Below are 21,847 nucleotides of genomic sequence, written 5' to 3' on the forward strand. Positions count from 1 at the left end.
CTCCCTTTGTGTGCATATAGTGTTAATCCATACTTTCAGAGTATGTCAGAAAAAACAGAATCAAGTGAAATGAAATTCTAAAGTGTTGGAACAAAGGATACCCCACATAATGTAAGTGAATAGATTTTTAATTTAAAGAGCACATATGAAGAAACTCTGAGTACGCAGACACCCCAGAGACAAACCAGTGTTCATCACAAAATGCAGAAACTTAAAAACAATTACAATCATTTTTAACAAGCTCTGAAATCAGACAGATGAAATGTTGATAAGCACCAAAGTGCTTTTTTCTTCCATGTCTATAAAAGTATAAAGTTTCTTAAATAAACACACCAATTATGATGTTTAGTGCTAAAGAGACAGGCCAACTTCTGCATGCACACAGCGGTTTGTGTTATTGCTGTCACCCTCAGGAAATAATTAGTGGCTGACACCATTTAGTAATTTCAGAGTTTTGGAAGCAGCTCAGCCATAGACTATTTGTGTTTGTAGTTTCTCTGAGTACCATCTAAGGAACATATCTCAAGACCGAAACTGGAACACTTAGCTTTGTTTAAAAAAGCTGTTTCAGATCTTAAAACTTACAACTGAGAAGTTGCAGACTTTTGGCTGCATGGAATATATGGAGCAACCACACAATTGTGTTATCTTTGTACAAATAAAATACACTATATTATAGCAAGGTAAATTATAAAACTACTAATATTAAAGGATCCAGAACTGACCCTGAGGTAAACTGTCTCCTCTAAAAATTCAGAGTGGACATGTTTCTGCACTGGTCATCTAACATTAAGTGATTAACCCACTGGAGTCTAGCAGCTGAAGGAATATGATGTGTATCAGTCTCAGTGAGGTGCTGAAGCAGTGTTATGTCTGAGCATCTATGCAGACAGGTAGAATGTGAGGATTATCTTGGGTGTATCATTCAAAATGGATTGTTCAGGATGCTCTTAGTATGTTCTGAGACAATGTCCCAGAAATGATGGTTGGCTGTGATTGTGTGATTTCCACAGAAGCATTGGGATCAGTTTGTATCCTCTCTGTACTTGCTGCTTGTCATCACTGAGTGCTGCTGCATCATTCCCCAGGTGTCACCAGTCTTGGGTCATGTGACCGGATGCACCATTTGGCCTATGTTGTATCCAAACCAGTATGGAGGGTCGTCATTGCTGTGCTCCCAGTACTCCACACGTGGCTGAAGCTTTAAGGCGGCAGCCCTGAAGGAACAAACACACTGGTCATTAAAGGTTTTGTGTGCAGGACTCTAACTAAGCGGTGTGCTTCTGAGCGTGTGTCCTACTTGGAGATGCTGTTGCAGCAGGCCATCGTGATGGAGCAGAGAGGAGGACAGATCCTCTCCAAGTGTCGGAGAGTGCGATCTGTGAGAAGAACACAGCCACTCACATCAAGTTCTCGCAGGCACTGAGATCCACTTGTCAGATACTGCACCGCCATATCTGTCATCTGAGGCAGAGGAAAATAGAAACCATGTGGCATGAGATGAAGAGGAAACACAATCTACTTCAGCCAACATTTAAAGGCTCTACAGTGTATGTGTATGTGTGTGTGTGTGTGTGTGTGTATGTACCTTGGGACAACCTGACATCCGCAGTGAGATAAGACCTCTGCAGTATAATGAAATGGCTCTGATGGCCAGGTCTGACAGAGCTACACAGTGAGAGACATCAACGTGTTCCAGATCTCTCACAGTCCTGCACAGCTTCTGCCATCATGAGGAACAGAGGAGATGAGAGAAGGGATGTGGGGTGAAAGTGAGTGGATGAGATGAGGACATGAAGTAACTGGGGAAGATATTTACGAGAGGACATAGATGCCTACATCTGTTCACATCTGTCTGTAGGCTGTAACAGCAAGTAAAACAGCAACTGTGGAAATTAGAGAGTCTTTTTTTATTTTCTGGGAAACATGGTACAACATTTTTCTGTCAGCTGCTGATAATAGCAAATGCTGGAAAAAGCACCTCTAAATATCGTAAACCGCTCTACACAAATGCCACATCTGGCCATGTGTCAAAATTCTAACTAGCTTGTACCTCTATGCCAATGTCTGTGACGTAGACACACTGAGCAAGCACCAACTTCTTCAAACGAATTCCCTCAAGAGCTGCCAGCCCCTATGAAAACAAATACTGAGTTACAGACCTCACCACCAAGGCCAGTTATCTTCTTTCAGGAATTTGTGAGGGTCAGAACAAACATCCACACAATACCTGATCCTGGATGTTGCAACCACTGATGTCAAGAGAGCAGAGAGAGCTGCCACTCAGCCACTCCAGACTCCTGTCAGTCAGTCTCTCGCAATAACTCAAGTTGAGATGGGACAGTTTACACAGCCTGAGAGATCGTAAACACGAAAAGCTGCTGCGTGATACCGTTTCACAGACCACAATGAGATATGAGTGTGAAGTCATACTATACACCTTTTTGAAATCCTCATGACAGATATGTCCGTGACGCGACTGCAGCAGCTGATATTCAGCTCTCTCAGATTGGTCGATGAGGAACCGTCAGTCAAGCACTGGATCCCAACATCACTCAACCTGAAATGAAACCCTTGTCCATCATGTCATTTCATACAAAAAGCACACAATCAAAAACTACCACAGCAACAAACTCACTTGTTACAAAGTGAGACATCCAGGTGTTGCAGGTTCTTGAGAGTGGCCACAGATTTGAGGCTGGCGTCAGTCATTCTGGGGCATTGTGCGGCGTGGAGTCTGCAGAGGTCCTGTGAGCTGCTGCACAGGGCCGTCCAGCTGATGTCTGTTAGCTGGTTGTTACCTAAAGTACACATATGCGGAACAGAGATGCTTCTATATTTTCATGTGTATGTGGAAATGAATGTTTCAGAATGAACAATGATCTCACCCTCTGTGCTAAACGTTTTCAGTCTGGCTACTTCTGCAATGGCTTTGAGGGCCACGTCGGAAAGATGTGGAGCATCCAGCAGAGACATGGCAGACAGACAGCGACATCTGGCAATTAACGCCTGTTAGAGAAGAGGACGACTCAGACCTCTTTGCTGAGAGGGGTTAAGAGCGTGCAGGCAAAAAAACATGCACGACTAGATAAAGTAAATTCTTTTTCCTTATTCTCTATGCCTTTCTTGAATACTCCTGAGTGAGGCTGTTGACCCTGTGATGTGTTAGAAATGAGTAAACTTACCAAGACACAGCTATCTGACAGCGTGGGCATGTCATTGATCACAATCTCTTTGAGTGACGGGCATGCGGCAGAAATGTATCTGAACCCATTTACCGTCATCTAGGAGGGGAGAGAGAGAGAGAGAGAGGAGGAGGAGGGGGGAGGAAAATATGTGTGTATGCTGGAATCTGACTCATTCTCCTGGATGCAGTTTTCCTGCTCCTCGCATTTTCAGGGGCCCATAAAGTGAAACCATACATCTGGAACCAAACTAATAGACATTCCCAGAGGAAGGTGCGTTTTATGTCCTGGTGCATGTGTGTTATGTTATGGAGTGTGCACATGGTGAGTGGTTGCGCCAGAGTCGGTTATATAAACCCAACCCTCCACTTGGCCTCAGCTGCCTCTTACTCTTCTTCCACAGGTCTTTGTTCATTCGCTCTGACTGAGCGCAAAGAGTCACCAGTGTACAGCCAGCAACAAGAGGAGACACGTGCAAACAGAGAGGAGTGACTGGACATATCCAAGACGGACTCAGCACTGAACTTTCAACAAGGCAAAAAGCTACACTGAGAGGAGGCTCACAAAGAGGAGCACAGCGACTGACCTGAGTGCATCCGGACAGGTTGAGGTGGATGAGACTGTGGCAGCCCTTCCCTGTGGTCAGGTACATAAAGCCTTTATCTGTGAATCTGTAGCAGTAGGCCAGACTCAGGTACTGAAGGTTGAGACAGTTCCTGTTCAAAATCAGTAGTTAGATTAGTTTATGTAAAAACGGAGGATACCTTATCTGTATTTAAGCTTTGTGTAGATTGCAGTTGATTGTTTTGTTGTTTTTTAATGAAAGAAAAGGTGTAAATTCAAGTACATAATCTGCAAGGAAAGCATCTTCAGAAATAACATCACATTTTGAGTTGAAAGTAGATATCTTCAAATTCTTCCACAGTAAAATGTGGAATATTTCCAAAACATTTTGCTTGATACAACGACCCCTGAGAGATGCACTTGTAAATCTATCATCAATGTAATCACACAGTCTAGACGTTATGAGTGCCACATCTGTTCCTCTAAATCATTAAGTTGGCACTGACCAAGCTGAGACATGAAATACAAGCCAGCAGTGAGCTGCACACTGGGCAAACAGATAAGGAGATAAATGTGGGAACTACGGGACAGAAAACAAGGAGCACCACACGATTTTAATGTTCAATTTGGAGATGTGGGTGAACTGGACCACAGTCTACAGCAGAAATCTAGTCACATGGCAGTTTTACCTGGACAGCTCTCTGAGAGTTTTGTTTGTTATAAGTGTGCAAGAAAGGTTTAAGTAGAGCAGACATGGGCAGCCCTCCACAATTCTCTGCACCATTATATCCTGTTAAAGAGCAGAGATTTACATGTTACCTTAAATTAGCTCAGCAGGGCACCTGTTACAAGAGCGCATGGCACAACGTAGCACCACAATCAACAGTGCATTAACAAACATTTAAGATAGAGATGTGCATGATCAAGCAACTAGTGAATTTAGTGTTGCAACCCTCGTTTGACTGCACCAGAAATACAAGTCAGTTAAACTTATTATCATTTTCTTAATGTACAAACTTAAATTACAGGATGATGTGCAGTGTTCACGATGCACGGTGCACAGTGTCACACATTTAATTTCAAACATGATTTGGTTATTGAAGAATGTGATTAACGGTTTCAAGTTTAAACTTCCGCTCAAACGTCAGAGAAATTAGTTGTTAGGAACATCGCTTTTTTAAACTAATTGGTTTTCATGAAATTTAATCAATTTTATGCAAAAATTAAGACAACTTCAAAAAGTGCAACCAGACACTGACCAAATGCAATGTTGCTCTTATCATGATGTTGTGCAAGATCTTAACGATGATGGTCATAACGATGAACACTGAGGGACACTTCTCCAAACAAAGTGCAATCATAGATAAAAGATATTTTTCGATAGATATTTTCATTGATTTAATATAAGCCAGGGCTTCAACAATACTTATTAGCGATCTAGTTGTCAATAAACTTTAGAAAATAGTATAAAAAGTAAAGTAGTACATGTGATATAAAGTCTACACATTACATTAGTCATGACAATGTTTTACTTACTGTAACATTAAAACACTCCGACACATTGAGCTCCTGGAGGTTCCTGCATTCACCTTAGAAAACAAAATGCAGCGAAAACAAGTGAAGAGCAGAGAGATGGCTGGTCAAGTTGTGAAGTCCATCTTTGGAAATCATTATGTGTATGTTGTGATATAATAAAGTAATATACCACATTATGTAAGGATCAACGTGAGGTGTCACAGTATCCTGGTTTCTTTCAGAGCTGTATATACATTCCTGTATGGCTCCTACCTCTTACGTAATGTTCTACATCTCACTTCTTCCACAGCAGCAGCTGTGTTCTATCAACAATAACACTTTGACCCACTGCTCCTGTCTCCAAACCTGTTTTAGCTTGTTCAAACTCCTTCTTGGGTTTCAGCTCTTACTGAAAGGACGATTCCTTCAGGGCTCAAGATGCATCTGACCTCCTCACTCCTCTTAGCCTCCCTGCTCCTCCTCCTGCTCCCCTCCATCGAGATGAAAAGACCAGGGAAGGGTAGAGGCCTCAGGGGAGCAAGACACAAACTCACACGGGACAAGTATGGTTTTACTCTTGTGTCTAATTTGCTCAGTCCATTTTTCACCTGCTCTAATAACTATGGATAGACTGACAAGCTATTTTCTGTCTGTCTGAAAACTTTCAGGGTAAGGGGTGCTGGGCGTCACAGCAGATCAGGTCCCTCCAAGCTCGCGGAACCTGACTGCTCAGAGTCGACAGAATCTCGAGAAGTCTTTGTAGACTGTCAGGACCGACGCCTCACCACCATTCCCACCTCACAGACCTGGTCCAAACAACCCAAGCACCTCCTTCTAGCCCGCAACCGGATCAAAGTCCTTCGTGACGGTGCCTTCTCTGGATATGAGAGTTTAACCAGTCTGGACCTGCAGCAGAACCAGATCTCTTTAGTAGAGGAAGGGGCCTTCCAGGGCCTGAAACGCCTTACAACCCTGCTGCTGCAGCACAACCGCCTGGGAACACTTAGCGAGGAGGCCCTCATCCCCATGCCAAACCTTGGCTACCTACGTCTATACGATAATCCCTGGAATTGTCTCTGCCCGATGGACAGCCTCGTACGGACCCTTCAGGTCCCGAGCAACCGTAATCTAGGAAATCATGCCAGGTGATTGATTCCACAAAAAGAGTTTGGTATGGTGTGATCTATTGCTCTGATTCCACAGGTGTACAAGTCATTGCTCGTTCTCAGGATAGCAAGAAGCCTGAAAATATCACACCTGATTTAACCGTGACTGAACAGTGTTTTCCTCTTCTAGGTGTGCAGAGCCCATCAGGCTAAAAGGCATTAAGTTGAAGAATGTGGACCCAGAGTTACTCTGTAAGGAGACAGATCCAACCGGCGACCCACAGGGTGACCAAACAGATTCCACATACCCTGTGGAGCCCATTCCAATTCGCACCAAACCAGATGCCACCACATCTTGCCATACCTACCTTTTCCCCCAAGTACGGATGGACTGCAGTAACCGAGGCAAGCTTACAGTCAGCTTCTACTTTCCCATATCAGTTTGACTCGCTGGACCCTATTCTGAACCTCGCTGTTTTCAGAAATTCAGCACACATGTTTCTTATGCAATGGAGACGTCAGGAAAAATACCTCTGAAGCTATATGTCACTGAGCTCGTATGCTAATGATTAAATATTGCTTTTGCATGGCTGAGATCACTAAACTTCTATTCCTCAGAGGATTTTCAGGGTTAGACAAAGAACTGGCAAAGACACACATCTGGTTTGGCAGGTGTTTTCTATTCAATGTCATGTTGCTTGCTTCCTTAAGCTCTGACCCTTTGTACTTTATAGTCATTTGTCACCTTATAAACAACTTGGAAAGCATTAGCTAAGCAAAGTTTGGCTGGTACATCAGAATAAATCATTGCAAAGAATTAATGCAAAACATGCCAAAGCATTAAAAATTTCCCAAGAATAGAGTAAATCAAATAATGTGTCTGTCTGTCTCCTACTGGCAGGAGGCCTGGATTTTAGTATCAAATTCAGGTTAAGGACAGAGACAGAGCATAAGTCTCCTTCTGCACCAATCAGCTTCTAGACTTGCAGACTAGAAACTTGTGAAAATACACTTTAATAATACTTTAGTAATTTTTGGCAGAGGTAAACTAATCAAACGTATTTGAATAACTCCTTCCCCTCTATGTTTAGGTCTATCTGAGGTGCCCACAGGTATTCCAGAGGATGTTGTTCATATCGATCTGTCCCATAATTCAATCACTCATCTCAGAGCCAGAGATTTCCAAGGAGCGAGGAGCCTCAGAACCCTAAACTTCAGTAATAACAAGATGGAGCACATTGACACAGGTATGTGTTCAATTATTACTGCATGCCTATTAATCACAATCAGGGAACATTACAGTATATGCCTCCTATTTCTTGTAATAGCCAGGATGAAATCCTACACAAACACAGTCGTATTTTTCTTTGGTTGATAGATATATGGAGAGCCAAAAGGTTGAGAACATGTTATACAACTGCTGCTGACTTCTGTTTGACATCTTTCCTTTTCAGAGACAGCTGGTATTCTGCCATCTTTGTGTTTACAGTATTGGATTTATTTATAGTGGGGAAAGCTGAGATGCTTACTAACATAAAGTGATCACTGTGCTTAAGTGAGTCAAATACAAACTGAACAGCAGCCCACACATTCCTATCAGAGTTTAATTGCATCACTGGCTTTTTTACTTTTAGTTAATAAACAACAACAACAACAACAACAAAAAAAGGTCTGTCTCAATATAGTTATACTGAGAGTGGCAAGAAACAAAAGGGATATATGACCACGTGTCTCTATCTTTTCTCTGTCCTAGGTTCCCTGTCTGGGCTCCTGCACCTGCGTGAGTTGGATCTGTCAGACAACAATCTGCATTTTGTCCAGTACGGGGTTCTTGAGGACCTTTACTTCCTGTCACAGCTAAAACTAGGAGGAAACCCCTGGGTGTGTGATTATAGGTGGGTTCTTCTGCTCAAATGTTTACAATCTTTTTTTTTTTTACCAAATCCATAAAAGGATTAAAAACTGACTATGTACTATTTCAGCATCCACTACATGATGTACTGGCTGCGTCTGCACGCAGGGGTGAGGCACTCTGGCCTGCTGTGTCGCTCCCCCCCTGAACATACTGGGGAGAGTGTGGAGGAGTATGTGCATTCCTACAACAGAGAGTGTCCAAAGGACAGACAGCACAGCAGAACAGATCAGGACCAAACAGACCCCGAGTTATGGAACACACCAATGGAAGTGCAGGGGGAGCTGGAGGAGGAGCTGGAGCCGAGCCACTTGAGAGTGCCGCAGAAATACCAGATCATCAGGCTGACCTGACTCAAGTGAACATCTGACTTAAAATTTGACTTTAAAAAGCTTCTTTGTTTTCCCTTCTTTCAATATTATAAAACTGTCTGTATCAGATGGAGAAACTACATTTTTTAGTGCTGCTTTTATGTTTTGTCTTTTTAATCAAAATACAAAAAAATGTCAATCTGTTGACTGTTTTGACTAATTATTACGACAAGAACATGATCTGTATGGACCAATGCACACCTCAGTGAAACATGAGTATTAAGAAATATTTATATATCTGGTTACATAATTTGCAATACTCACTGACAGATTTCAAGCTTGTCCATGTTAGAGATATGCAGCCACGCAGGTTGAGATGGGTCACAAATGGGCGGTAGTTCTGCAAAATCTGCTTCATTGTGCTGTCTGTTATCCACTTTTTCTCCGCAGAGAAGTTGATCTAACAGGGGGACACATTAGGGAACACTTAGACTTGTGTTTTAAGTCTAACTTTAAACACTACTATAAATCAAATATGAGGATCAAACTCTCAGTACAGACCTGACTCCACAAGTAGCCTGATTGGATGACAGCTTTCCATGTGCAACACACCTGAGCACAATTCAACCAGTCTCGCAATTCTAAATACTGAAAGATCTGCAGAGGAAATATCATGATATTTGATCATTCAGAAGGGTGGAATCATTTCAGTTTCCTCTCTATTTATTTGACTAATATCCAAGTACTTTAAGGCATTCATTTCTTCCTCAGTAACATGCATTTTCCATGTTCTTGTCTTAAGGTACACATATTCTGAAAGTCACAGTAAACACTGAAGTATTTGTAGGACTAGAAAAAGATGTTGGTGGAACATATAAAAGCGAAAGCACATCCTTGTCTGATGCAAAATGTTATGAGAAAGTAATCCTCAGATTAAAGCAATGAAGCAACTTCCTACGGTCCTGTGGGTTTTAATCTCACATAACCAGCTGTCACTTTGGAAATGTTTGGCCAAGAGGAGGACAAGATTCACGGCCACCTCCGTTGCTGCCACTTTGCACAGCAGTATGAGTTAAGTGTACAAGCAGCATCTTTCCTTCTCCAAACATAGTCATGCTGAAGCACTATTTATCAGGAGAAGTGTTGAACAAAAAATCCCAGAATAAATAAAGCCAAAAAGGCACTCTCTTTGCATGCAAATCCAAAACAAACAGGGGCTGGTAACTAGTAAGCGAAAGCAGATTCGCAAAGATGTTTCCTGGAGGTTTTAACATTTGTAAACTATAGAGCCATGGGTATGAAACTAATCCTATAATTATATAATACCTACAAAAATCTTATAATTGATATGCAAAAACAAATCACAGAACCAGATCTTTTGAGACAGTTGTGCCATAAAAACAACCCTTTCTGTGGCAATGGGTCAGAGGTATAATCAACCGTAATGAGCTACAACATTAATCAACTGGTCTCAGAGATTGGAAGCATGTTTAGAGTGGAGTCTACTTCACACAGAGTCTTACGTAACAGATATGATCTCACTGACTGCTTACAGAACAGTGAAGTGAAGCACTGACAGCTTTAAATTCAGGCATATTATCTTGTGTGGGAACTAATCAAGCTCATGGACAATGAAATAAAACATGAGGAAACTGGCTGAGTGACACGTGAATGCTACCTTCAGTGAGAGGCTGCATGGGAGCAATGAGAGGCTGTCACAGTCGTCCCTGGTCCTTTGGACTTTGCTGCCATTTTCAGCAAACTCCATTTCCAACCTCTGCATGATTCATAAAAACACACAGACGAGAAATGTAGAAAACTGCATTCATTATACTTTTTTAAATAAAACTCCATAATAAAAGTATACCTTAAAGTACTCTTTTGTCCTCTTTGAGTCCTTTGCAACATTATGCCAAGCAGCTATGATGCGTTTAAGGTGGCCAGCGTCTACAAGTCTCTCAAGTTTCTCGATGGCAACTAAGTTGAAAAAGAAATTTAAATCTTGTTTTAAACACCCATCACTTTTGAACGGAACAAATTGCATTTCTCCACATTTTTAGCAGAGGATAACATGTGGACTAAATTATGGCGACAATGGTATGATCACAATGTTCGATTCTTCTGAATCTCTACATAAGTGTAGCTTATAAAAGTAGAGTCAAGTCTCAGAGTTTACAAGTGGAACGTGCAGGGGACAAAATGAGTCACAAGAGTGGGTGTACACAGTGGGGAAAAATTTATACATATCTGGACACATTTCTTAACCCCACTGCATGTTTTCTCTGGCTATATACACGAGAGAGTCATAGCTTACCAAAACAGTCAGTCCACATTACTTATGTCAAAACTGCTCACCATTACTTTTTCATTCCTACTAAAGTAATAACCTACCAGCCTGCGTCTTCTTGTGTTTTTTTACCCAGTTTGACCATTTGGCGAGTGCAGCACGTTGGCAATTTCTCTCATAATGCTTCTTCATCAGGTCCATATTCAGAGCCAACTCTGTGGTATCTCTCTTACTCTGTGCAATGAACCTCTTCCACCGCCTGTCCCCAACACCAAACACAGCTCATTATTAATTCAGTGGAAAGGACTGTGGGCAGACTGTTAGAAACCTGCATCAACTCCACAGGACAGGAGTCAGTACCACTGAAATAATATAATTTAACCTCAAATGTGTTTTTTATGTGATCTCAACTGAAGCAGGTTGGGACATTCAGACAGGAAAGAGTGATTGACTGGACAAAAGGAAAATGATGCAGGAGTCTGCACTGACAATGGACAAGTGAAAGCTAATCTGTGAAACAGAATATGCTCATGAACTCAACAGCCTGTAAACAATGATCCAGAGAAGACATTCAGGACTTTCAGTCACATGGGTCAAATTTCAGCTAAGAGTTTCATGAGAGTCACTTCCTCTTGGTATTATGAATGCTTTACTTTTGTGGATCAGTTTCAGAGGTTTTAACATGTTGCATGAAAGGTTAGTTGAATGTGTTGAACCTGTGTCTTCCTATCAGCCATTTACAATTTATACAGTATATTCAAAGGCATGTGAATTTCCAAAAAGACATGAAGAGGAAGGCAATAGCTATTTTAAAGCTATCATGTTCAAAGCTAAATTTCTAGATAGTTTTTAGTGATATTTAACCCATCACCACACAGGCCCTTGGGTGAATGCTCCACCTATGCTTGTCTAGTTAGGCTGAGTTTCACACAGAACCAGCTGTCTGCAATCACCTCATTGCAATCAGTGTAAGCAGAACCTGAGTTTTTGTAACCCTCCTTGAACATTTCTGATTATTCCTTGTCCTCAAACGTTCTGGACAAACACAGGACAGAGCATGATTGATTGTTATCCTGGCTGCAAGTTTTAATCAACAATCTGCTGCTGTTACTGCTGTGGCGGAACTCACTGCCATGATTCTTCCATCTGGGTAAGTAAAATACAGGTCTGTGTTTGGCTAGATCTGTTCTAGTGCTGTTTTTTTTATCTTTCCAAATTTATTGTTTTTCAGGATTTCTTGGCTTTGCACTCTGCTGTTGTGGAGCTGCATCTGTTTTCCTCCTCAAAAAGGTACAAATTTCTGTAATATTCCAGAAAATGTTCAACCATATGAATTAAATCTAATGGCTGTTTATTCCCTGATAGGTTACAATATTGCACATGGCTACTCTGTCAATGATGATGAATTCAGTAGCCATGCAGGTATGCTTGGTCCGCAACCCTCCAGCCAGGTCCATTTTGGAGAATCTTTAAACACAAAGCATGACTATGTTAGTCCAAGGGATGAGATGCAAGCTATGAGACACCAAAGCTTTGCTTCCCCTCAGGGAGAACCAGTCCACCATGAAAACAATTACGATGCTAGCTCTGTTACTGGCTTCAGTGAAGAGATGGTACAAAGCAGACCAGACTCAGGATATGAGCCAGATAAGTTTTCAGAGGTCCCCTTCACTCCATCTGTGCAGAAATATGAGCATGAAAGTTCTGGTTCTCAACAACCCTTTGGCCTTTTAGTAAAGACGCATGCACAAAAGAAACCTATGGAGGGTATCAGTTTCCCGACAATCAAAGATTTCAAACTGTTTATAGAAACAATGAAAAGCTCCTTTTTAATGCCAGGAAGTGACATGAGTAGTCATTTTCAAACTGCACGGAAAATCATGGAAAAAGAAATTGCTTCTAAAGCTCAAAATATTAAGGGAGAACCTGACACAGGCCATAGGTCTAGTTTTGCAAAAGAAGCCTCTGCCCATGATGACGTCAGTGAAAATGAAGTCTGGAGTGAACCTGTGAATACTGTGTTTGAACAAAGTAAAGAGGGCGCCAACTACCACATGCCAAGTGAAAGCCTCTCTGTCCCTGATCTTGTCGACTCTACTGCAAGTCTCATTTCTACCAGTGTTTATGACAGCCAAGGTCCAGGCTCTGCCCTCCACCCACGCTCTGGTTTAGCAGCCTCAGAGCATGTCTCAAGTAATTATGGAAGTTTTGACAATGGTGGCATTTTTGTGGAAAACCCTGATATTTTCACAAGTGCTGACGTGCAAAATGAAGATGTTCAGTCAACAAGCTACAAGCTCCCAGAACGAAAACCCTCTGGCTCATTCTTTAAAGAGGATTTTTCTTTCAGTGGCCATGTGACTGCCTCCCCTGTCAACCCTTTGAAAAGCCCCTCTCAAGATTTCAGCTACGTTCCAAGTAAGACATCCAATATAACACCTCTAAAGTCTGAGAAGAATATCCAACAACCAAGATACACACCTCACAGTGATGACTCTTCAACAAGGTATCAAAAACCATCTGATGGCTTTGAACTTCCAAATTTCCAAAGTGAGGAGCTAGGAAAGGTTTCGCTAGCCAATTTCCTGTCTAGAACAAATCCTCCTTTGAATTCCTATGGCAAAAGTTTATACGTTAATGCACCAAGAGGTCAACTCTACATCCCAGATCATCTACCAAAACACAGGAAAACACCAGCCCCATTATTCCAGCCATATCAACCCACTGTTGGAAAGGAATCACAAGATATAAACTACACTTCCACTGTCCACTTTCCTGTATCCAGTGGTTCTGTTTCTTCAAGCTCCGATAACCTTTCACCACAGAGCAGTAGTGGTCACATGGGTGTTCAAACAAGCAGCCCACATGACGCTCAGGATCAAGCTTTCAATAGAAAGCAGCCAGTCAGATTCCCCCAAGTGTTTCCTGTGAAACCTTCAAGCTCTCCTCATGGCTCAAGCAGACATGATGGTTATTTCAGAGAGCAGAGAGTTACTCGTCCTTCCATCCTGACTGACCAGGCAAAAGATGAGAGATCAGACATCTCAGAGCAGAATCTAGTTTCTGTCATTCATGAACCAAAACAAATGACTGACAATAGCCCGATTCCCATTTCTGGTTCAGCCCAGAGGGGGATCTCCTCTGTGGTCGGTGTCGATTATGCAAGCTTCAACTCTCTAACTAACCTGGCTCCAACGTCAGCATCAGAGACAACCTTTTCAAGATTATTTGGCAATAAAGTTATGTCCAGAAATTTAGGAATCAAGAATATAATCTCAGACAGGTTTCCAACTGGTGATATACGTGCTGCCAGAAACCACCTGGGCTCATTTTCTATGCCACAGAGAAGAGGCATGTCTCTTAATGGTGGCTATGTAGGTGCAACCAGAGCTGGCCATCTACAGACTTTAACACAACCAAACAAGGTATGGAAGCGCCCAGCTAATGTGAATAAAGAGCTCCACAACATGGCCTACCAGCCTCTTCAGCGGCTGTCTGCATCCAAAGTTTCTGGCTCTAGTTTAAGTGGTGGCTTTTGGAGAAATGGTGGCAACACAAAAAGGCTTCCACCTCAAACAGGCCCCAGCATATCAACACCATCTGCAAACACATATGTTATGCAGTCCAGAAACCGCTATGTAAGGGGCAAAGTATCTCTATCAGAGAACCATTATGCACCGTATCAGCTGGATGAAGAAAACTGGTAAATATCAACGGAAACCTGCTCCAATGCCATGTAAATACAAGAATACTGTATCCCACAGTGCAAAAGGATTTGAAGAACAGTAAAGGAGAGTCGGCACTTTCAAGTGAGATAAATGGTATGGAAAACCTTTCACAAATTTCACTTGAACATCACTGTTGTGCTAATGATTAGACTAATAACTAAAAACTTCCACAAGCTTTTCATTTGTCCTTCAGCTATGTGATTTGGATCCTAAATTGAATTACACTGATTCAAAGACAGCAGTGGCCAGATGCTCAGTAGAAAACTTCAGTCAACTAAAGTTAGAGGTGAATATTGTACCAGAGACAAATACCAAAATTCCAGACAGACCATTTACGTCTAAGTCACACTGCAGCTGACCTGTCCTCGAGCATAGCTAGAACTTCAGAGAGAAAACTGATGAAAAATGTGCCTATTATGAAAACTGTATTAGTACTCAATGAAATTTGAATTTTGTTTCTTTTCTTTTTTTTTTTTTTTATCGTAGGTGAAACTACTGACAGCGAGTCTTTTTTGTAAACATGGGTAAGTATTCATATTGTGAAAACTTAATGCTCACACCTGAAAACTTAAGTTAAATTCTTTCATTTCTTTTATTTTCAATAGGATCTGTTGCCATCTTCAGCTGGGAGAAAAAGCATCTGCAGTGCTACATATTTTTGCTCTAATTACTAAAGGCATAACACATTTTAAGCAGCTGTCTCTCCTGTCTTGATTGTATCCCATGGGATGAGCTAATCAACAATGCCTGTTTTTAAGGCTGACAAGTGCAGTCAACAACAATATTTGACAAGTACAAAGCTAACTTTTGCATCACAATTTGAAATTTCTCAGAACTACATAGGATGGTTGAGAAATTGCTGACTTCAATCTTTGTTTGGCTGAAACTTGGTGCTTCTAGGCTATTTTTGTCAAACAAGGGAAGGAAAAAAAATGGTGCTAGAGCTTATCTCTAATGGCACTTTCTTCCTTTTCCCTAAAGAACTTCTTGGATCAGTAAATCGAACAATCATGTGTTTATTGTGACTGCAATACTGCAGACCTACCTGAAGCAAGAGCCTGTTAAATGTTTCCTGTAACATGAGTGAGCCTTCTCAACCAGACAAAAAGGCAGCTACAAAGGACAACAGAATAGCAATTAGTATAAAAGCACTAAAATCAATTTGATTTGACTCGACCTGAACACTACTAAACCATACTGTACCATTGTGCCATCTTGGTCCACACAGACTGTGTCCGTCGTCCTATGTGTCTGAGAGGTTTTTGGAATGCGCTGTTCTGCATCAGCAACAAACTTGTGCCTCAAAAAAAGAATAAAGCTGACATTAGAATAGATCATATCCGTAGCAAATCTGTATAAAACTAAGTATTGGCTCTTGAATTCTTAAATACAATGATTAAAGTACAATTAACTTTACAACTTAAAAGATGTTGGAATCCTAATTGTGCGCATTTAAAATACAAGATTTATGATTTCCTGAATTAAACATATTTTAGACAAAAATCTAACACACACACACACACACACACGTATATATATATATATATATATATATATATATATATATATATATATATATATATATTTATTTATTTTTTTTCTTCCATCAAAAATGTGGTCCAGAGATGAATGATGACACCGGTGCTTTGGGTCCCCAAGACTGTTGCTTTTGCCAGTAACTTTAATGGCAAAGGTCTGCAAAATCCACAGCATGGACATCCACATAGAGTACTTGATTATTGCTAATTTGTAAGTTACTTAAAAGGTGTAATCTGATCATCTAAGCAACTGTACAATGGTGGGAGAACATGGAGAACATGATGAAACTATTGACAGAACCTGACAGAGTAATGAAAACTTGAGAAAGTGAGCCACCAAGTGTCCGCCTGAAGGAAAGTCACAAGAAACCAGGTCTACCTACCAGTCCACATCCTCAAGATTATCATGTCCCTGAAAGGCCACGAGAGTGTTTTTCAGAAACTGTATTGGGTCACTGGGACATGACAGGCACGAAGCTGTCAGTAAGACCTATTGTCAAAGAAGATGAAATTGAGAGAAAAATGATTTTCACATTCAGGAAAGTATAAAAAATGTATATACACAAGTGGCGATAATAGTCATATAAAATGAACTGAATGTTTCTAAACTACTAAAGAGCTTATCTGAGCTCACCGTTAACGTTTCATGAAGCTATCTTAACATCTGTACACGCGTTAACCTTACGTTACCTTCTGTATCTGTGGCAGGCAGTGTTTCAGTTCGCACTCTTTCGAATCAGACTTTGCGTTTGCTACAGCCATATCTTGTCTGTCACATTTTTCAAAGTCGAATAGTTATCGAGGTCTCTTCCTAGCGCTAACTAGCTAACGTTAGTTCAATCTAGCCGGTCAGATTTTGCGTGGTGATCCATCCTCTTTTGGAAATGCAACGTTGCCAGGTAACGAAGTGGGTAAGGCTCAACTAACGTTAAGAGTTGGGCAAGTTATGCGCTGCAGCTAGATTTAAATGTAGTTAACGTGGTGTGGGTAAAAAGTCAACAAAGTCGGTATGACGCACATGACTTTTCAGTTAACAAATTGCACATGCTAAAAAGAAAAAAAAAAAAAATCCAAATATATGTTGAAAGCCAAGGTTTCGTACATGGTTAGAAACTCCGCGGCCATCACCCAGAGAAAGATTTGGTCGGCCATTCAGAGCTGCCCTCGGCGATGTTGCCAGATTGGTCGGTTTTCCGTTTGACGTACAATAACTGATAACTGATTACTGTCAAAACCAAATGTGATTTCATGTTTATTACGACAAAGTTGCGTTGTTTTCTTATTGTTATTCTTCTCATTGTTAATATTATTTTGATTATTATTACCATTTCTGAGAGATATTATTTCTGAGGGAAAGCTCTTGATGTTAAATGTAACATTATCTAAAATACGTTTATATTACTTATGACTAAGTATAAATATTTCATTATTATAACCGTGGTTTTGAGTTTGCCTCATGGTACTGATAAAGCAGAAGATGGGAGCCGATAAGACGCTTATTTATACGCTTGGGCGGGTTAAGGCTCTGATTGGACAAGTATTTGTCAATCCAAACTGGCCACAATGGCTGCTCGGAACAAGGGAACACAACACTGTTGACAACTGTGGCTTGTCAGCAAACTTTTCCAGTTTTAAGAACAATGAATCGGTCTAAATTAGTCTGGGTGGACATCGTGGCGTTTTCGATGGGCTGTCGTCAGTGCTAGCTAACTAAGGAGCCGGGCTACGAGTCAACATATTTGACTGACAACGGGTCAGACCATCTGTAGCTTAACGTCTGCTAGCTAGCTAGCTAGAGCTTAGCTAAAGGCATAGTAGCAGCATGGGTGATGGCAGTGTTACTCCCAGGCTCAGCAACATGAAAGCATTGCTTGGAATAGTTGCAGGAGCCGGAGCCTCCTACGGAATATACAAACTAATCAGCGGGGGGAGTTTCAGGAGAAACAAGAAAAGTGTCACCAGTGATAGTCCTGGTCTGAGGAGCAGTCAGCCCAGTGAAGTTACCCTACAGCGAGGCAGCCTGTTGGCCAGAGTGTCTGGGCTGGATGTTGTGTGTTCCCGAGCCGATGTTGCATCAGGTAAGAACCACAGAGCTTATAGAGCCGAACGATGCTCACTAACTACATCTAAACATATGTGATTGTTTTAGCAAAGAAAATCTCTCGAAATGTCCTGAGTGCAAACACAAAGCAACCACAGTCACCTACATATGCTCACATCTGTTGATATCCAGACTTGGATATTGGTGTTGACTGTACACAATATCTACAGCTGAACAGTAGTCAGTCCCCTTCAGAGCAATCACGTATAAAAATGATTAAATGTTGGTTAAATTGCTTATTTTGCTCCTCAGGTGACATCATCCACCAGTCCCCTGGACATTTGGAGCCACAGCACTTGAAAATGCTGCTGTCATGTCTGCAGACCAGCAGTAATCCGTCTGACAGATGTCGGATCCTGCTGACGCTGGGAAATGCTGCTGCCTTCACTGTGAATCAGGTGCAGTAAAAGTGTGCTTTCTCTAACCATCCCCAAAAACGGTTAGTACTGAGTATGTCATCATAACATTGTAAGTTATCCAATTATGAAATTATGTAGCTGCTGTATTTCAACACTGATCTCCCTCAAAGTTCTGTGTATGTGACATTTTATATCTCCTCTCAGCCATTTAAAATCATGTTCCTTTTATTTTTTTATTTTTCACTGATTCTCCAGAATCTAATCCGGGAATTTGAAGGGATTCATATCATAGCTGGTTTCCTCTCTGATCCTGCGGCAGAGGTTAGAGTGCAGACTCTGAATGCTTTAAATAATCTGTGTATGAACATCCCAAACCAGGAACAAATAAAGGTACGTTGCTGTGTTCTGGTTAGCAAATAACACGCGCAAATAACCAGTCGGTTTGGTCATGTATATTTGTGGCAGGCACTTAAACATGGACCCTGTCTTACAGAGTTATGTGCCTCAAGTGCTGGAGCTGATTGAGATGTCACCGGTGAATTCTGACCTTCAGCTCGGTGCTCTCAGACTGCTGACAAACCTTTCAGTCACAGATAAACATCAACACTTGCTGAAGGAATCAATTACACTTTTACTCTCCCTGCTTGTCGTGAGTAATGAAGCATTACAGGTTGGTATCTTTTCAGGTTGCACCTGGTTGATCTCCCTCACATTTTTACAAATCAGTTGTCGTAAGCTATAAAAGTTCCTTTAAACTAGTCTTATGTCATGATCATAATGTAATGATACATTTGAAAAGGTGCAGCTTTTGCTGGAAAGCAGATAAGTCCGGTAGAACTGTGAGTGCAGTATGAATGAATGAAGCACTTCCAATTTGAAAACCTGAAACCTGCATTTCAGGTTCAGGCTTCCAAAGTCCTGGTGAATCTGTCGTCTAATCCAGATATGATGGATGACATTGTTCAAGCTCAGGTAAGGATAAAGCGATGAAAATGCACTCTTAATCTGATCATCCTCATGAAAGTCAAACAACCAGTGCAGTTTGCTTATTTTTATGAATAAATAACAAATCAAAACAAACAGCTGCATAATTCAGTTTCCTCTCTGTTTTGTGCTGTAGGCACCAGCTTCTGTTATGCTGCTGTTCGACGCACGGACTGCCTCTGCGGTGCTTCTGCGACTGCTGACATTTGCAGGGAACTTAAAGGCCTGGAGGCCATCTGCCCAGGTAGCTGATGAACTGAGGCAGAAGCAGGATTGCCTCTTCCGGGTCATGCTAGATGAGTCTTCCCAGCTCCACAGCAGACTGATCCAGCTGCTGTCACACCCTGATGGGGAGATTCAGGCCCAGGTGGCTCGCATCTTGAGCTAGGCCTCCCTCGCCGCCCTCTTGGATCCATGCACAGCTTTAGCTTTCATGCACTTTGCCAAAGCCATCAACCCATCACCCTTCCATTTAAATTATAAATCTGTTGATGTTCAGCCTATGAAAGAGCAGGCTGCGTAGCCTCCTGTTGATACTCAGCTTACACTCCCACACTCAATACCTACTGTGTTTCCTAGATCAGTATTATTACCACACATCTGCTTGGCTAAATGATCTGTTTCACCTCATCAGCCCCTCTTCCCTGATTTCCAGTTTCTTACACTGCAATTAACTGATGAGCGCTGAGTGAGCAGGAAGCAGGAAGAAGCCATTCATTGAGTAGAGTGTAAAAACAGGCCACCCCCTCTCTGTTTTATTCCTGCCAGCAAGAGTTTTGCCAGAGACTATTTTCCTTCAAAGATCCACAGTGCCCTTCCTTCTGAGAATTTCGCCTACTTTCTCTGAAGACGTATTCCAGGTGAAATTTCCAAACCCGAACCCACTGCCAAACATTTTCTAGAGAATGTGTCCCGTGCAGCATGTCCCAGCTTACTACCCGTCTGTGGGTCAGAGCGACACATAGATGGAGAGCTGAAGAGGTTTTCTACTGCACACCTCAGCATGCCTTGGAGACACAAATGAATGGATGTACTACAGCTCCAGTCCTCGCCAAGGTATCAACATGCTGGATTTAAAGATCATGGTCTTAGTCCAATGAAAGCAAGATCTTTTTTTCATCTATGTATTCAATTTGAGAATCAGTGCATTGTGACTTCAGAAGAAGTGTTTGGTCTCACATTCTGCCACCGTGTGAGAAGCTCAGTGTATTGAGAAGACCTTGGAGTTGAGAAGAGTGAGTTGAGGTGGTTGGGACACCTGGTAAGGATGCAACCTGGGTTGAATTTGACTTTGAAGGTTCACCAACCAGCTGCCTGTTAGAAAACCCCACAGTTGATCCAGGATATAGTCGTGGATCAACTCTGGGGAGCAGGATATCTCTCTGCTTAGAAACACCTGCAAATTCCACATGGAGGAGCTGGAGGAAGTTGCGGGGGAAAAGGATGTCTGGACTGCTGCGATTGTTTCAGCTACCATAAATATCGTGCAGATATGCAGCTTAAAAGTAAATGGAGGAGGGGTTGACCTCAGACAAAGCAGTCTGTATAACAACAATGATAACACATTTTTATGCATAAAATGGTTATTGAATCACAACAGCGACTGAATGTTAAATTCAAGCCTTATTATGTTAAGTTATGCACTTACTGTAATAAGACAGGCAGGAAGTGACAGGTCCACATGTTGTCTAGCTGGAGGACTGGAGCCGTGGACCCATCTGCTGACTTGTTAACAATATTTACAGGAATGAGGATGGGTGTGGGTGCGTACCTCTAATTTGCATGAAAAAAATGTGACATTTATCTCTGAATCTGATTTTTAATGCAAGGATTTTGTGGCATGAAGCCAGTCCAGGTGTAAAGTGCTGCACAATTTTTATGTTTGGACACTGATTTTATTGAACCCAAATCCTAAATATCTCTCAGGCAATATGGTTTACCAGAACAGATCCAGCTGGAGGCTGATTTACTTGTGACCTATATTATCATATTTATTTAATAAACTTAGTGTGCATTTTGCCTAGAAATGAGAAATATGGTTGTTTTGTCTGTTTTAATGGTTCAATAAATGCCCGATATGACATATTATGGATATCAACATCTTTATTTCTCCTCTTTGCTCAAATACATTCAACTGGAAATGTGCAAGTTTTGCTGTTGATAAAAGAGGAGTCCTGTTCAGGTAATATGGAATAATTCTCATCCACACTTCCATCAGTTTACTTCTGCTTGTCTATAAGTCTCTCAATGGCCTATA

General features: G+C 41.5%; 3 protein-coding genes across 3 annotated transcripts; 2 read left to right on the forward strand and 1 right to left on the reverse strand.

Annotated features, from left to right (window-relative positions):
* Window positions 1-112: 112 nt before the first annotated feature.
* Window positions 113-17,064, reverse strand: fbxl13 (F-box and leucine-rich repeat protein 13). Its single transcript, XM_076733101.1, has 21 exons — window positions 16,837-17,064; window positions 16,530-16,636; window positions 15,812-15,908; window positions 15,654-15,721; window positions 10,985-11,139; window positions 10,461-10,570; window positions 10,272-10,370; window positions 9,155-9,250; window positions 8,918-9,053; window positions 5,286-5,338; window positions 4,439-4,539; window positions 3,772-3,901; window positions 3,186-3,284; window positions 2,889-3,009; window positions 2,639-2,801; window positions 2,441-2,560; window positions 2,231-2,354; window positions 2,054-2,134; window positions 1,589-1,723; window positions 1,301-1,464; window positions 113-1,217 (listed from the first exon to the last, which is right to left on the reverse strand). Exons 1-21 carry the CDS (start codon window positions 16,906-16,908, stop codon window positions 1,106-1,108), a joined length of 2,343 nt encoding a protein of 780 aa, XP_076589216.1. The 5' UTR covers window positions 16,909-17,064; the 3' UTR covers window positions 113-1,105.
* LOC143322147 (leucine-rich repeat-containing protein 17-like) lies at window positions 3,384-8,635 on the forward strand. The gene is made up of 8 exons (XM_076733103.1): window positions 3,384-3,458; window positions 3,589-3,831; window positions 5,668-5,827; window positions 5,933-6,409; window positions 6,561-6,775; window positions 7,462-7,617; window positions 8,124-8,265; window positions 8,353-8,635. The coding sequence occupies exons 3-8, from the start codon at window positions 5,703-5,705 to the stop codon at window positions 8,633-8,635; spliced, it is 1,398 nt and encodes a 465-aa protein (XP_076589218.1). The 5' UTR covers window positions 3,384-3,458; window positions 3,589-3,831; window positions 5,668-5,702.
* A 628-nt stretch (window positions 17,065-17,692) lies between the features above and the next one.
* armc10 (armadillo repeat containing 10) lies at window positions 17,693-21,686 on the forward strand. The gene is made up of 6 exons (XM_076733961.1): window positions 17,693-18,224; window positions 18,500-18,645; window positions 18,862-18,996; window positions 19,100-19,276; window positions 19,507-19,578; window positions 19,727-21,686. The coding sequence occupies exons 1-6, from the start codon at window positions 17,969-17,971 to the stop codon at window positions 19,976-19,978; spliced, it is 1,038 nt and encodes a 345-aa protein (XP_076590076.1). The 5' UTR covers window positions 17,693-17,968; the 3' UTR covers window positions 19,979-21,686.
* Window positions 21,687-21,847: the final 161 nt, after the last annotated feature.

Source organism: Chaetodon auriga, chromosome 6, assembly GCF_051107435.1.
Source record: "Chaetodon auriga isolate fChaAug3 chromosome 6, fChaAug3.hap1, whole genome shotgun sequence".
NCBI classification, from domain to species: Eukaryota; Metazoa; Chordata; class Actinopteri; order Chaetodontiformes; family Chaetodontidae; genus Chaetodon; species Chaetodon auriga.